This window comes from Podarcis erhardii (assembly GCF_964252035.2).
Source record: "Podarcis erhardii genome assembly, chromosome: 13".
Classification (NCBI taxonomy): domain Eukaryota; kingdom Metazoa; phylum Chordata; class Lepidosauria; order Squamata; family Lacertidae; genus Podarcis; species Podarcis erhardii.
Window position 1 is genome coordinate 41898763 of NC_138502.1, and position 15924 is coordinate 41914686.

The 15924-nt window shown below is 46.1% G+C and overlaps 1 protein-coding gene across 2 annotated transcripts in view; it reads right to left on the reverse strand.

The window, feature by feature from the left end:
- Positions 1–15160, reverse strand: part of KCNH6 (potassium voltage-gated channel subfamily H member 6) — a 125915-nt gene extending 110755 nt beyond the window's left edge. Inside the window, exon 1 of one of the 2 annotated variants that reach the window (XM_081837623.1) lies at positions 14546–15160. In XM_081837623.1, coding sequence (XP_081693749.1) covers positions 14546–14621 — 76 coding nt within the window. In that variant the 5' untranslated portion in view covers positions 14622–15160. The remainder of the gene's footprint in view (positions 1–14545) is intronic. The other variant, XM_081837627.1, reaches the window with a different exon arrangement.
- Positions 15161–15924: the final 764 nt, after the last annotated feature.

Genomic DNA, 15924 nt, shown 5'->3' on the forward strand with positions numbered 1-15924 from the left:
ACTTTGGGATTGTTGAAACATATCCAACAAAAAATTAATAAATTTTGCCTCATGTGACTCAAATTGGGTCTCCTAGACCCAAATATTTTAAGCAATGTGGAATGAAGTCACTTCTAAGCCCCCTCTGGGATTAGGAGCCCTGAAGCTTAAGCCTTATTCATTTCATAGTAGATCTGCCCCTGGGTGGATCTTGCAAGTAATAATAATAATAATAATAATTTATTTATATCCCGCCCATCTGGCTGGGCTTCCCCAGCCACTCTGGGCGGCTTCCAAAAATAATATTAAAATACTGTAATACATCAAACATTAAAAGCTTCCCTAAACAGGGCTGCCTTCAGATGTCTTCTAAAAGTCTGGTAGTTATTGTTCTCTTTGACATCTGGTGGGAGGGCGTTCCACAGGGTGGGCGCCACTACCGAGAAGGCCCTCTGCCTGGTTCCCTGTAACTTGGCTTCTCGCAGCGAGGGTACCACCAGAAGACCCTCGGCGCTGGACCTCAGTGTCCAGGTAGAACAATGGAGGTGGAGACGCTCCTTCAGGTATACTGGACCAAGGCCATTTAGGGCTTTAAAGGTCAGCACCAACACTTTGAATTGTGCTCGGAAACATACTGGGAGCCAATGTAGGTCTTTCAAGACCGGTATTATATGGTCTCGGGGGCTGCTCCCAGTCACCAGTCTGGCTGCCGTGTTCTGGATTAGTTGTAGTTTCCGGGTCACCTTCAAAGGTAGCCCCACGTAGAGCGCATTGCAGTAGTCCAAACGGCAGATAACCAGAGCATGCACCACTCTGGCGAGGCAGTCCGCAGGCAGATAGGGTCTCAGCCTGCGTACCAGATGGAGCTGGTAAACAGCTGCCCTAGACACAGAATTGACCTGCGCCTCCATGGACAGCTGTGAGTCCAAAATGACTCCCAGACTGCACACCTGGTCTTTCAGGGGCACAGTTACCCCATTCAGGTCCAGAGAGTCCCCCACACCTGTCCACCCCCTGCCCCCCCCAAAAACAGTACTTCTGTCTTGTCAGGATTCAATTTCAATCTGTTAGCCACCATCCATCCTCCAACCACCTCCAGACACTCACACAGGACCTTCACTACCTTCACTGGTTCTGATTTGAAAGAGAGGTAGAGCTTGAAGTCTTCCCTTGCTCCCTGTTTCAGCCTCTGACTTTTCTCCCTTCTTGCAGCAGCAGTGGTTAAAAGCAGGGCTTCCCAAACTTTTCATGCTGGTGACACACTTTTTAGATATGCATCATTTCGTGACACAGTAATTTAGTTTTACTAGCAAACCGGAGGTTAAACTAACCTCCTTTAAGAGTGCGGGGAGCATTTGTGCAACACACCGACACATGGCAACTGACACACTAACGTGTCGCGACACACCGTTTGGAAAGCTCCGTATTAAAGTGAAGCTGAAAGGGAGATACCCTTAAAAATGGGCAAGAAGGACAAGAAGAAGTTTGCAAAACATATATGAGGTGATGAGGCAAGTGGAAAGAAGCCTGTTTCTGATATATTGAAATAATTGTTGGCCTTTAGCAATATGTTCTTTGATTGGTAAAAAATTAAGATGAAGAATAAGTAGCTATTTCAATACATAAGAAGCCAGAGAATGTGTCAGAGCACCAGGCTAAGAAAGGAGGTTACAGCGATTGCAGAGAAGTTCCCATCCATCTTTACTGTGAAAAATATTGGACAGATTCCCATTTCTAAATCACTTTTTCCAGAAGGGTGTTCAGAGAAATGAACCAAAAAGAGGCGATGGGAGATAAAGTTCTAGGGCTAACTGCCAAATTAAAACAAACAAATCACCAGCTCCCGATGGCATATACACGCAGCAGTTCTCAGAGAACTAAAATGTGAAATTGCTCCTCTCCTAACAAAAATATGAAGCATGTCACTAAGATTGTCCTTCCTTTCTAGAGCGTTGGAAGAAAGCCAACACAATGCCAGTCTTTTTTTAAAAAAGGCAGTCAGCTAGCTCAATGTCTGTTTGGGGGTAAAGAGGTGGAAAATATTTAGCATTTTAGAAGAGCAGCTTCGCCCAAGGAGGAATCAATGAGTTCGCCAGAGGGAAGCTTCACCAATCTTGTGTCGTTCTTTGAGAATGTCAATAGGCATGTGGGAAAGGGTGATGCATTAAACAACAGTAAACCCAAACTTCCAAAAATCGTTTGGCAAAGTCCTCCTGAGTAACAGCCATGGAATAAGAAGACAGGTCCACTTATGGATCAGGAACTGGTTAAAGAACAGGAAATAGGATAAATGTAAGAATGCAATGGAGGCAAATAAGCAGCGGGGTCCCCAAGGATCTGTACTGAAACTAGTGCCATTTCAATCAGTGTTATTCGTAAATCATTTGCCAAGACCAGCAAGGAAGCCAACTGAAATATACTCAGAGTCGAGAGTGGATTTCATGCTCTTTATTCAGCTCATAGTGGGAGGAGGAATGAAAGTTTCCCCAAGTATCTGCTTTATATACATTATTTACACAATGGGCTGCACATGATTGGCTAATTCCGGAATTCTCCTGTAGGCCAATCAGGTTGTGGATTCACTTCCATCTGGAGCTGGATTGGGTGGCTCCTGCAGACCAATCATACTGCTGCATTGTTCTAGGACCAATCAGGCTGCTGCATTTTGGATCCTATTGTTCTAGGACCAATCAGACTGCTGCATTTTGGATCCTATTCAACTCAGTACATAACACCAATACTGTGGATGGTACCATTTGCCCAGCCACCAAGATGGAGAATATCGACGCAGGCCCCATTAGCTAAAATGGTGCTTCAGGTTAAGAACAGTTTCAGGTTAAGAATGGACCTCCAGAATGAATTAAGTTCTTAACCCGAGGTACCACTGTATTGTGTGAGGGGAGTGGAAAGTAAGAACTTTCCCTCCTTCTCCGATAGTCCTGGAACTTGAGCTCTCTCCATGAACCTCAAGGGAGCAGGATGGCAGTAGATTCGGGACAAACAGGCAAAAGTACTTATGCATACAAAGCATATTGTTATAGATGGAGGGGGGAGCTCCCCTTTCCCCTATAAATGAATAAATAGTAGGATTTGGGGGTTTGATGGGGGAAATACAAGCTGAAGAGGAATTCCTGAGCTTTGTTGTTGTTTAGTCGTTTAGTCGTGTCCAACTCTTCGTGACCCCATGGACCAGAGCACGCCAGGCACTTCTGTCTTCCACTGCCTCCCGCAGTTTGGTCAAACTCATGCTGGTAGCTTCGAGAACACTGCCCAAACATCTCGTCCTCTGTCGTCCCCTTCTCTTTGTGCCCTCCATCTTTCCCAACATCAGGGTCTTTTCCACGGAGTCTTCTCTTCTCCTGAGGTGGCCAAAGTATTGGAGTTTCAGCTTCAGGATCTGTCCTTCCAGTGAGCACTCAGGGCTGATTTCCTTCAGAATGGAGAGGTTTGATCTTCTTGCAGTCCATGGGACTCTCAAGTCTCCTCCAGCACCGTAATTCAAAAGCATCACTTCTTCGGCGATCAGCCTTTTTTATGGTCCAGCTCTCACTTCCATACATCACTACTGGGAAAAGCTAGCCTATGCAAAAGGACCTGGCCAGTCTAGGGCCATTAAGAAACAATACATCGAGAGCCACTGACAATGCAAAATATCTGTTCTCTCCCCCCCCAACCCACTTGCCCTGAGGTGTGAACCGAGGATGGGGTTTGAAAGGTTGCCAGGGTAGCTGGGTGTGAGGCGACAGGAAAAGAGAGTTTTTAAGCAGAATGTTCTGGGAAGAAGAAGGAAGAAGAAAGACTGGCACCCATCTTGGGCAGGCTGGCTGAAGGCTGGCTACACTGCTGTGGGGTACAAGCCCCTCTTGAAAAGACCATGCTGTAAGATCTGGACTCCCTCCAAGCGGACTGGAAGTGTAAACAGGTGAATAGACTATATTTCTTATCACTACAACAGTCTGGCACAGGGATTCCTTGTCTGGCACAGTTCTGCCGCTTGTAGTTTCATCCATATTCCAATTAATCAAAATCCTTCCCCTCCCCATCTATAACAATATTAAGACTCCAGACAGCATGCGACCACATCATTTCACTTTCCCCCAGCTTATAAAACTATAGCACACAACTGAGAACTTGAGTGATGGAAATGGTGGTGAAAGGGTACTTTGTACAATGGGAGGACTCTGCTGAAGCAGCAAACAGCTAGCTAAAGTCTTCCCTAACTTAAGAAGAGACCTATGGAAAGGTATGCTAAAGAGACTCATTTATGCACAAATGTGGGTATCCTGGCATTCTGAAGTCTACAGCGGAATGATCCCCCCCTTCTATTTCATGTTGTTGTTGTTGTTGTTGTTGTTGTTGTTGTTGTTGTTGTTGTTTTGTCGTTTAGTGGTGTTCGACTCTTCGTGACCCCATGGACCAGAGCACGCCAGGCACTTCTGTCTTCCACTGCCTCCCGCAGTTTAGTCAAACTCATGCTAGTAGCTTCGAGAACACTATCCAACCATCTTGTCCTCTGTCGTCCCCTTCTCCTTGTGCCCTCCATCTTTCCCAACATCAGGGTCTTTTCCAGGGAGTCTTCTCTTCTCATGAGGTGGCCAAAGTATTGGAGTCTCAGCTTCAGGATCTGTCCTTCCAGTGAGCACTCAGGGCTGATTTTCTTAAAAATGGATAGGTTTGATTTTCTTGCAGTCCATGGGACTCTCAAGAGTCTCCTCCAGCACCATAATTCAAAAGCATCAATTCTTTGGCGATCAGCCTTGTTTATGGTCCATTTCTTTATGGTCCATTTCTCCTTTATGGTCTATTTCATAGGTTCCACCAGTTTTTGCAGCAAATTAATTAGTGGCTTTTGGCTCCATGCAAGAGGGATTTTCAAATCATTACACTACATAACAATGTTGTGTATGTTATGCTGGCAGCACTGCTTCCAAACAACATTTCTGACCATTAGCTGCTATGGCAACAAATCACCTATACCAGGCCAACACCATAGGTATTCAAAGGCCTATTCTCTACTTAAAAGAAGCTGGATGTTTTTGAACATGATTTCTGATGTAATAAAAGTGTAATGGAAATGTCTAAATGTACCACCTTGGACTCCTTGGAGTAAAGGTGGGATACGGCTGCAATAATAAATGAACATAAAATCAAGATGTGGGGAAGGATGTGGGGAAACTCTGTACAGGCACCGGGGGTGGGGGGTGGGGTATGACTTGAATTCTCAGCCTGGGATACTCATCTGGACCAAAGCAATTTTTCCCCCTCCCCACTGATTTTGTCAGCCATAAAATCAAAATGAATGTTGTGCGCCCAGCAGCATGGTGCAGTTCAACAGTGTATTGGACCAGGAGATGTATTGGGTGCAATGTATTGGACCATGAAGCGTATTGGGCCAGTTACACTAGCTCTCAGCCTTAACCCACATCACAGGGTTGTTGTAAGCTTAAAACCGGAAGAGGGGGAAGAACCATGAACCATGCCCAGAGCTCCTTGGAGGAAGGGCGTGACACCATAAATGTAACAAATAGGAAGCTAATGGCTTACCATTAACAATAGCCATCTTCCCTCTCCATGCCTGAGTGCCTCTTATATGCTAGCATCTGCTTTGGCTGGAGCCGTAGAAAATTATTCAGTACCGAGAGGCCATTTGGAGGAGGCTCTTAGCACAATCCTTAATTAATTTCTGATTACACGTACTGAATTTATCCATCCGCAGTGCAATTCCTTCCAGCTTCCATGCACTCTGCTTCTGCGTAACATTAGGAGCTGAGTTATTTGTCTTTCTCAAAACTCCGATACAGACGCTGCTAATGGGACAACTCAGGATGGAGCAGCTGCATGCCCTACTTTACAAAGGACATGCCTTTGTTTGAAGGGGCTGTCCTGCCCAGCCCAAGTCCGGTTTAAAAGATAAAGAACCAAGAAATGTAGAGTTGGAAGGGACCACAAGGGTCATCTAGTCCAACACCCTGCAATGCAGGAATCTTTTGCCCAACGTGGGGCTTGAACCCACAACCTTGAACTTAAGAGTCTCATACTCTACCGTCTGAGCTGTCCAATGAGACTTGTTGCAGCCTTCCACAACCTGGTGCCCCTCCAGAGGTTTTGAGCCTGCAACCCCTATCAGCCCCAGCCAGTATGGCCATTAGTTAGGGATGATGGGAGTTGTAGTCCCAATTTTTTTTTGAAGGTTTCACTACTGGGGAAAGCTGTTATAACACGTATTTCTAAATTTGCATATGCAGACATGTGTCTTCTCCTATGTTGGGTTTTGACCCTGTATTTCCCTTTTGCATTAAATGGTCACCTTAACTCAAAAGTAAGTAAGCATTTCTGGCTTGCAACCCAGAGAGTCATGTAAAACTACCAGCATTTAAGGGGTGCTGTGTTCATGCTTCTTGGAGGTCACACCCTCAAAGCCTTTCCACCCAGATGTGTTGAAGGCTGACCCTGACTACTGAGTCTTGCGGGAAAGGCGGTCTTGCCACTGCTGAGAGGCACTCTCCTCTTTCTGAACACTTCACACATTCAAGAGTTGAGTGCTGGCACTGCAGAGAGTTTCTGGGAGCGAGCCCTGGTGATTGTGAACTCAAATTCAGAGCAGATGTTCCCAGATCCCAGATTGAGCACAACCTACAAGCTGATGCCTATGACTCCAGAGCCATTGCCAAAGACAAAGACCTTTCTAAGCTCATCCATGCAAGACAGATGGTGGCTTGAGGTGAACTCATGGTTTCCCACCAATAGCATTTCAAACTTAGACTGGGCATACTCTTATTATTAGCACAATTTTGGTGGCCATAACCCAGTCCCAACCCCCCAAAAAGGTTGACTCAGAGAAGCAAGTCTTCAGAGTTCAATAGGATTTAATGGCTGTCAGCCTAGGACTTGCCTAGGTCGGTGGTTCAAATCCCTGCGATGGGGTGAGCTCCCGTTGCTCAGTCCCTGCTCCTGCCAACCTAGCAGTTCGAAAGCACGTCAAAGTGCAAGTACATAAATAGGTACCACTCCGGCGGGAAGGTAAACGGCATTTCCGTGCGCTGCTCTGGTTCACCAGCAGCGGCTTAGTCATGCTGGCCACATGACCCGGAAGCTGTACGCTGGCTCCCTCGGACAATAAAGCGAGATGAGCACTGCAACCCCAGAGTCGGTCACGACTGGACCTAATGGTCAGGGGTCCCTTTACCTTTATCTATGTATGCTTAGGGTTGCAGCCTTTAGAGGATGGAGCTGTAGCTCTCCAGCATGGGCAATGGTCAGCTGTCATGGGCTGGATGGACAGAGGAGTGGTGGGAGGAACCAACTGGGGAACCCCCAAGGGAAGAAGGCTCAGAGCCTGGGGATTTGTGGTAGGACAAGGATGAGTGGTCAGTGGAAGAAGAGGGAGCAGACTGAGAAGAGGAGGTGTCAGAGGCTGAAGGGGTAACAGGGCTTAGTGAGCTGGGAGAGTCTGGGGCAGAGAGAAGTCAAGAATCAGAGGCAGAAGTTGAAGCAGGTGAGCAGGCAGAGAGAGGACAAGAGGCAGAGATAAGTGAGGCTGGTGAATAGTCATGGGGGTCTCCCCCTCCTGCTGCAACAAGATCCCCTGCTCTCCCAGAACCAGAAGAGAGCTGAAACAGGTGGAGCAGTGGCAGGCTTCACGCAGGCGCAGTCTCTGATTGCTTGCAAGAAACCCTGGAGAGGAGAATACATAGTCGGCTGTGGGGAGGCAGGAACTTTTGTTCTCGGCAACTGATTTCATGGAGCAAGACCTACAGGGCAGGTGAAACTTAGCCAAGATTGTGTTTTCCTAATGAAGAGTTAGCTCCAGCTTGGAACTGTGTTATTTACTGACTGGCTTGCTTTGTGACATCAGTGATGATGGAATCCAGCAAAATCTGGAGGACCAAATGTCCCCCTCCACTGTTTTAGAGGTTATCACTTACTGGAGGGAATCATTACTCAGTGAATATACGTTTATACATCTATTTACAAGATTATATATAAGGACATAGTATTGCAACATAATATAATTTCTCTATATCCCCCTTCGGTTACCGTGTCCTCTAGAGTATGGAGAACAGCACCCAGAGCATAAGATGGTATCTACAGGACCTCAAAGGCTGCCTTTTCCCATACTTTCTTCCCCCTCATGCTGAGGAGGATGTTCTCCAGATTCTGCTTAATGGTGGTCAACTACTAGGCGCAGAGTCTTTTCATTAGTGCCCCCCAAGCTTTACTGTTTTTGATATAGTTGTTCCTTGCTGTTTTAGGGCTTATCTACACCTTTTTGCCCCACCACTTCCCCCTGTGGAAATCCAATATTTAGCAATGAATCAGAACAAATGGCACTTGGGTTATCTGCAGATTGCTGTTTGTTCCGATTTAGTGACAAAGAGCAGGTTTTCCAGGGGAAGGCATTGGGGCAAAGGCAAAGCCACTTGGATTCATGCCTATAATGCATGAGACAAAGTGAAAACTGCTTGGACCCATGCTTTCTAGACACGGGAGAAGTGTGGACTAGCCCTTAGTGATGTTTACTTCAGTAACTGATGGTTGAATTTGATGCTATGATGTAAGGTAAGCCACCTTGAACTTTGTGGAAAAGGCAAGGTATGAGCATGTCAAATTAAAAGAAAAATGAAATAAAGCATGGGGATTCCTTTGGGATTATGTGTGCATCTTGCACATTGCTGGATAGGTTCTGCCCCCCATGCCAGAGAAGGTTTTTGCACCGCTTGTACAACCCGCGGAAACCTGTTTCCGCATGCAGCTGGGTCAATAAGCAACTTTTACAGATAAATTGGACCTTAGAGAGAGTCCAGGTGAAAGCTCTGTGCTGAAGCAGAGCACAGCCAAATGTTATGGCCACGTTTGCTTAGCATGGCTTCCAGAAGTGCAACATGCCAGAGGCTGAGAGGAGGGTATTCCTGCCCCTCTTCCCTTTGGGGCATGGCCACAGCTGTGCTTGCTTGAGCACACTCATTTTGCAGCCAGTCCCCTTTCTCAAAGGGCAATTGCAGAATGTTATCCCTCTGCCCACCCAAATGCATTGCTGCTAAGAAGCCAGCTGGGCTCTGCTCCACGTATCTTGGCAAAGGCACCAGGAGCGGATTAGGGTGCCTACCAATATTTCAGTGAATTAGAGCTTAAAGCAGGGTGGGTAAGAGAGTGGGCAGCTGTGTGTGTGTGTGTGTGTGTGTGTGTGTGTGTGTGTGTGTGTGTAGGGGTGGGTGGGGGAAAGGGATGTTGATTTTGAGGTTGGCAGCACAATTCTGTTTACAGAGAAATTGAATTAAAAGTCCTGGACTGGAAACCACAGGCAATGCAAAGCGTCTGCAGTGCATGCTCCTAAATGCTTCTTTATTTATTGGGGCGGGGCGCATTATATCATGTCCTTCCTTCGTATTCACAGCACCTCGCAAAACATTTATAACAATAAAATGAAACAAAAATTAACAGCACAATTAGGAACGGAAACAGAGAGAGACAGGCATTACCGGTAAAAACAGCCATTAAAAACCACGTATCAACCTGGCAGGTCAAGTGCATGCTAGACTTTTTCTGGGTAGATCAGAGAAAGTTAAGGAAAAAGTGGGGCCAAATGGCCAGGAGTTTCATAATATTGGCACAGCCACAAACATGCAACCAGTCCAAATGGGTGCAATACGATCTGATAGGCAAGAACTCATCAAGACCCTCACTGCGCCAACTGAGATTTCCAGAGGCTTTTCAAAGCATTATATTGCAGGAAGCTGATCTGGATGGTCAGGTCCGACATCAGGAATTTATGTAGTTAGTGAATTCTGGTGCTGGAGGAGACTCTTGAGAGTCCCATGGACTGCAAGAAGATCAAACCTCTCCATTCTTTAGGAAATCAGCCCTGAGTGCTCACTGGAAGGACAGATCGTGAAGGTGAGACTCCAATACTTTGGCCACTTCCTGAGAAGAGAAGAATCCCTGGAAAAGACCCTGATGTTGGGAAAGATGGAGGGCACAAGGAGAAGGGGACGAAAGAGGACGAGATGTTTGGGCAGTGTTCTCGAAGCTACCAGCATGAGTTTGACCAAACTGCAGGAGGCAGTGGAAGACAGAAGTGCCTGGCGTGCTCTGGTCCATGGGGTCATGAAGAGTCAGACACAACTAAATGACTAAACAACAACAGTGTGCCTAGCTGGGCACACTAGCTAGGCAAAAGCATCCCTCGCCACAGCTACTACCTGAATATTCAGGAGCAAACCCAGGCCCAGGAGTGTTCTTCCTAGATTACAAATATGAACCCCCCCCCTGCAAAGGAGGTGCTGCTTTACACAAAGCAGACTGCGACACCTGTCCTTTGAATTGGCCGCTTTCCCGTCCAGGAGCAACTCTGTGGTGTCTGGAGCAAGCTTCAATTTCTTGGCTCTCGTCTATTCCATTACCACCTCCAGGCACTGATTCAAAACATCAACAGTGTCCTTGGAATCCAATGGGAATGAGAGGTAGAGCTGTGTGTCACCTGCATATTGATAACAACACACGCTAAATCCCTGGAAACCTCTCTCAGCAATTCCATGCACACGTTAAAATAGAAGGGAGGATGGAATTCCCAGGTCATCATAGGTCAAATGCAAATAAATGAGCAGGAGTCCCACAACACTCACTAATGGAAATTCCCATTCAGGAAAGACTAAGACAAACATAAAACAGTGCCTCCCATCCTGTCCAGGTCATGCAGAAAGATATCATGGCTAATGGTACTGGGTGCTGCAGAGAGGTGCAGCAGAACCAACACTAGTATAGTACTCTCTTCCAAACTTAAAACTGGAAAGCATAGTGCTGGTGGTCAACAAAAGAGGTTTAAAGACTCTCTCAAGGCAAATCTTTTAAAAATGTAGTATAAACACCGACAACTGGGAAACACTGGCCTGCGAGTGCTCCAATTGGAGAACAGCCTTTGCCAAAGGTGTCAGGGGTTTTGAAGATGCTTGAACTCAGGACGAAAGGGAGAAACGTGCTAAGAGGAAGGCACACTTGGCAAACCCTCACCATGATCAACTCTCACCTGGAAACCTATGTCCCCACTGTGGAAGGACGTGTGGATCCAGAATTGGCCTTCACAGTCACTTACGGACTCACTTTTTAAACCGTGTTCATGGAAGACAATCTTACTCGGCTACGAGTGATCGCCAAAGAAGAAGAAGATGGCAAAAGTGGTCTTGGGTCTAAAGCCAGGCCTAGACTGGAATGAGCCTAGAGAATCCGTTCGGTCCAAGAAACTCTGAAACTGAGCTGCCATCACATGTTCTGGTATCCTCTTCAGAAAGCGAATGCTGTAGACTTGCTAGAAATTATCCAACATAGTGGGATCCAGAAAGGTGGCTTCAGTATGGTAACGTGGAAAGACAGTGTACAGGCAACGGCCATTTTGCACGCATTCAAAGCATTTGCAACCATGCGTGCGTGCATTAGCCACAAACCTGGAAGTGGCAGGGAAAGGGGGCGTAACAGGGCTTAATGGGGCAGGGTATGCTCTGTTGTGTGCAAATTGGGGGTTGCTTGTACAAATTAAATATTAAATGGAACAACAGTGATCTTAAGGCTGAATAGAAGCACTCTCTTCTCTGTGGTGGGAACTTTAATACAACAGCCTCTGGAAGGCACACCTTTCACTAACCCTGATGTACAGTCTACACTCTTGTAGACATATCAACTGCTGGTATGTGGCCCTTGAGTCATGATTGGAAGAGTAGAGAAGCCAAAACAGACTTTGCAGGATTGGTGCCTTTTCCTCCTTGAAGCCCATTCTCCACATCCAGGGAACTACTTTGTTCTGCCTTAAAAGATCTCCAAGACAGCTTCACACATAGATACCAGGTTGTAAAGCCCTGAAGATATGAGTGGCGGTTGCTGGGGTACTAATGAGAGACTAAGCAATATATTTTGGTTCCATGGATATTATGAGATTCTGCTTCAAGGCAAATGGCTTGACTGGAGATTCTTTAAGGTAAGCCTATCATTTGCTCGGAGCCCTCAAGAGAAACATTGAACAGATGATTCTCAGGGGGCAGCCTAGATGGATTTCTGAGCTACAGGGCAATATCAAAAGACCAAAATAAATCATGAGGTCTTTTTTTCTGAATTAGATTTCAGAGTCTGACTGACCTTTGTCTTATCCAGAAAGTTATTCCATCTACCCTACCTTGGCATTACATACCCTGCAACAAAAACATCTTGTTCCACCTCTAATGGTCATAAATGTGACCAGCACATAAAATAAAAGCCCACTCATTAAGACTAGCTCCAATAAAACAAATAAAGGAGTATAAACTTCCAAAATGAGATACATTTTCTTTGTTTGCAGTTTATTTAATGGCTCTAAACTCAATATCAAGAGCAGATGGGTACAGCTTCACATGCACCAATGTTTGACACACAAACAAGTCAGTAAGCTCTTTATAATATTATTCAACAACTTCCAGTCACTTCAACCCAAAGCGTCTTCTTCAGTGGCTCAGAGTTATAAGCAATACATAAAGAGAACATTCACATTCTCTCACATTTTTACAGGGGCAGCTACTTTTTCTTAAGCCATCAGGATTCATCTAGGCAAAGCACCTAAGGGAAACTGATGTGTATTGATCAACTTAAAAACTTATATAAAAATGAATGTAGAGTAAGGCTGTGATTCACCTCAGTGGACAAATGAAAACTCCCATTGACTTGAAATGTGTCTGACACACACACACACACACAGAGCACAGGTGCGCACACACATGACATTTAAACCACATATAAGCCCTCCCAAAGAATCATGGGAACTGTAACTCTGTGAGGAGTAAACAACAGCTCCTGGGAATCTTTTCTCTTTAGGGCTTGGGTGTGGAGCAATACATTTTAAATGTGCTTTATACGTCTGGTGTGTAAGCAGCCTGTAAGTCACAAGTTGGGCAGGATGATATCTACCCTTAGTTATTGGCAATAAGTGCCTGAAAATTACGCTTCTGGGTATCATAAAATAAATTCAGCTTCCATTGCTGATCTAATTCTTTTTCCTTTCCTTTTCCCCTGGCATTTCATGGCTTCCAGTAGCCATGTGTTCCACATGTTTAACTGTGTTCAGGTTGAAAAAGAGAGAGCTCCCTTTCACTAGCTGGCAACTTCACTATTTATTTCACTTGAGGATGTGTACAAATATTTTGGGCTCTATCCAATGTTAGTCCTGCTCAGAGCAAGCCCATTGAAATTAATGGATGTGACTCACTTAAGTACATTAATTTCAATAGGTCTACTGAACGTAGCTGGATGCTAGGCTTTATTCTGATGCCAGCAGACCCCCCTGTGATTCAGATAAATAATAGGACTACATTTAACATTTATACAGTATTGGTAGCTTGCATCTTTATTAGCCTCCCAATATCCCTGTGAATTAGGTTATTACAAATCTGATTTTTTTTGAGATGGGAACCTGAGACTTTTGGCAACCATGCTGGGATTTGAGCTCTTGGACCACATTGTGACATCAGCATAGGCTCTTTAGGAGATTTGGGTTTTATGTGGTACAGCAAATGAAATTAACATAGAAGACACAGATTTCCTCAGGCCAGTCTCCACAGAAGTATGCTGCCACATCCTACAGTCCACTAACGTATGTAGGAAAACCCAAGGCTTAGTCTGTATGTCCATGCACTGCAGATCTGGCAACATATAGGTAGCCTTCTGCTGATCCTGCACTTATCCAGCCAGAATACAGGAAATTCAGATATTGTGCACAAGAAAGAAAGAAAGAAAGAAAGAAAGAAAGAAAGAAAGAAAGAAAGAAAGAAAAGTTTGGAGTTGTGTATGTACAAAAATGTTCAAAAAATGTGCCATAAGCAGGCATGCTCGCAAGTGACAGGCTGATTGCCTGTGGCTTTGTAGTGGTGGTGTTCAGTGAAATTAGACAGTTCTAATGTTTGGGCTAAGGGGCAGGGCTTTCTGCTGTAGTGTCAAGCTGCAAAACTTTAGCGGTGCCGTTTTAATGGAAAGTTCTGACTTATGGGATTATTTCTAGCAAGCAGCAATATTATGAAAGGAAAATACTGAAAACATGAGTTACATGGCTAACCTTTCCCACTCCCCACAAAACTAAGATCCAGTAAATTTATTGAATAGCATTCCACCACCACCCAAAAGGCCAGAAGAGAAGCCTCATTGCCCAGAGATAGATTTTTAACGAAACAGACATTTTTGTTATTTTTGTTTAATTGGATACATTACCCAAAGTCTGTGCTTTTAAAACCAGTGGGATTGATTCCAGGTTTACAATAAAAAACCCGAGACAGTCCCTTTGCAACAATCTGTCACAACACAGGTGCGAGTTGGGCAATGCCCAGGGAAGCAGGCTACCTTAATATCCTGGAAGTTTTAAGCAGCAGTACCCAAACTAGAATGAGGAATGCTCTGAAATATACCCAGGCATCAAGCCCCCCCCCCCTTGTTACTGCCTGCCCCACATTCCACATCAATATCGGCATTCAAAAGATGGAGCTTCCTCGCACTTGCTAGTTCTGACCTTCAAGCAAAGCAAACACAGAGAAGGAAATGGAAACAGAGACGCGCTACTCACTTTGTCCTTCAAATTTTCTGATGATTGTATCCAAGTAGGTATTCTGGGGGGCAACGTGCCCCCTCCTGACAGGCATTGTCGAACTGTCGTTCACATCCAATGGCTAAAAAGAAAGTTCAGCTCTTCACAAGAAGATGAGCTGGCCCTTGGTATGTCCACGCAATTTCTCTCTCTCTCTCTCTCTCTCTCTCTCTCCTGGGTGGGAGAAGAAGACGCGGATCTGTCCTGGAGAAGGGGGAAGCCCTCCCGCCCCCTCCTCTAGGTTCCCTTAGTTTGTGGCCAATGCCATTCCATCAAGGGCGGGGGTGGGTCGCTGTGAATCAAGGGGAAAAGATGAGCGCCAAAGGGAAAGAGATGGGATGGGAGGCACCACGTTTGATTGGGTCCCCCCTCCCTTAAAAAGAAAACGATGATGATGCTTAGTCATCAGTGTCCCATTCCATATATGTCTCCCGAAGAGAGTTGTCAGCAGCAACAGCTGTTAATCTGACAATAGCCAGCAGCCAGCTCCCATCCCTCTTCTTTGGGATGCTAAATAGGCAAGGACCATAAAGAACTCGCTGCCTCTCTGCTCTAACAGCTCAGCACCGTGGGTGCTGGAGGGGAGGCGTGGGGCTGCCTGGGAGGAGGGTGCGGGCGCGTGGGAGGGGTCGGGTGCGAGCGCGTGGGAGGGGTCTCCTCTCCTCTCCTCTCCTCTCCCCCCCACCCCACCCGTTTCGCCTCCTTCACACAGCCAGAGGCAAGGCAATGCTTCACGACCCAGATGAGAGCGGGAGCTGTCCGCAAGCTGTGGTGCTGAAGCGCCCGTCCAAGGGAGGATGCCGCCCGGGTTGCCGGCTGGTAATCCGGGGGCGGAAGGAAGAGCCGGTGGGGTGGGGCGGGGGCAGCGGGGAAAAAAAGGGGGCAGGGAAGCAGCGGCTGACTCCCAGCAGAAGAAACTTGGGAGATGACATTTTGCTTAGTCCGCTTTGTTCAGCATGCTTTTTTGGCACTGCGCTCTCAAGTCTTTTGCTTGGGGGGGGGGTCAGGGAAGGAGACGTGGAGGAAACAAAGGATTCCTGCCCCCCCCCATCACTCAAGAAGAGATGGAGATCTCACCCCCGCTCCTCAAGCAGACACCTCGCCGTCTAGCACTTGGCATCCATCGTAGATTTCTATAGTAATAAAGCTGTAACAAGATTCAGGGTTTGTTCTAAACATGCTGCTAAAAGCATTTTGTGCAGTGCGGGGAAACTGCAATGAGAACTAAGTTTTTGTGCTGTGGAGCTTATGGGATTTGAAAAGGAGCTGTATTTGTTTAAAAAGATGATAAAACATGTTTGCTCTCAACCTTCATAACCTTATTATTAATAGAAGGACGTCATATTCTTCCACCCATC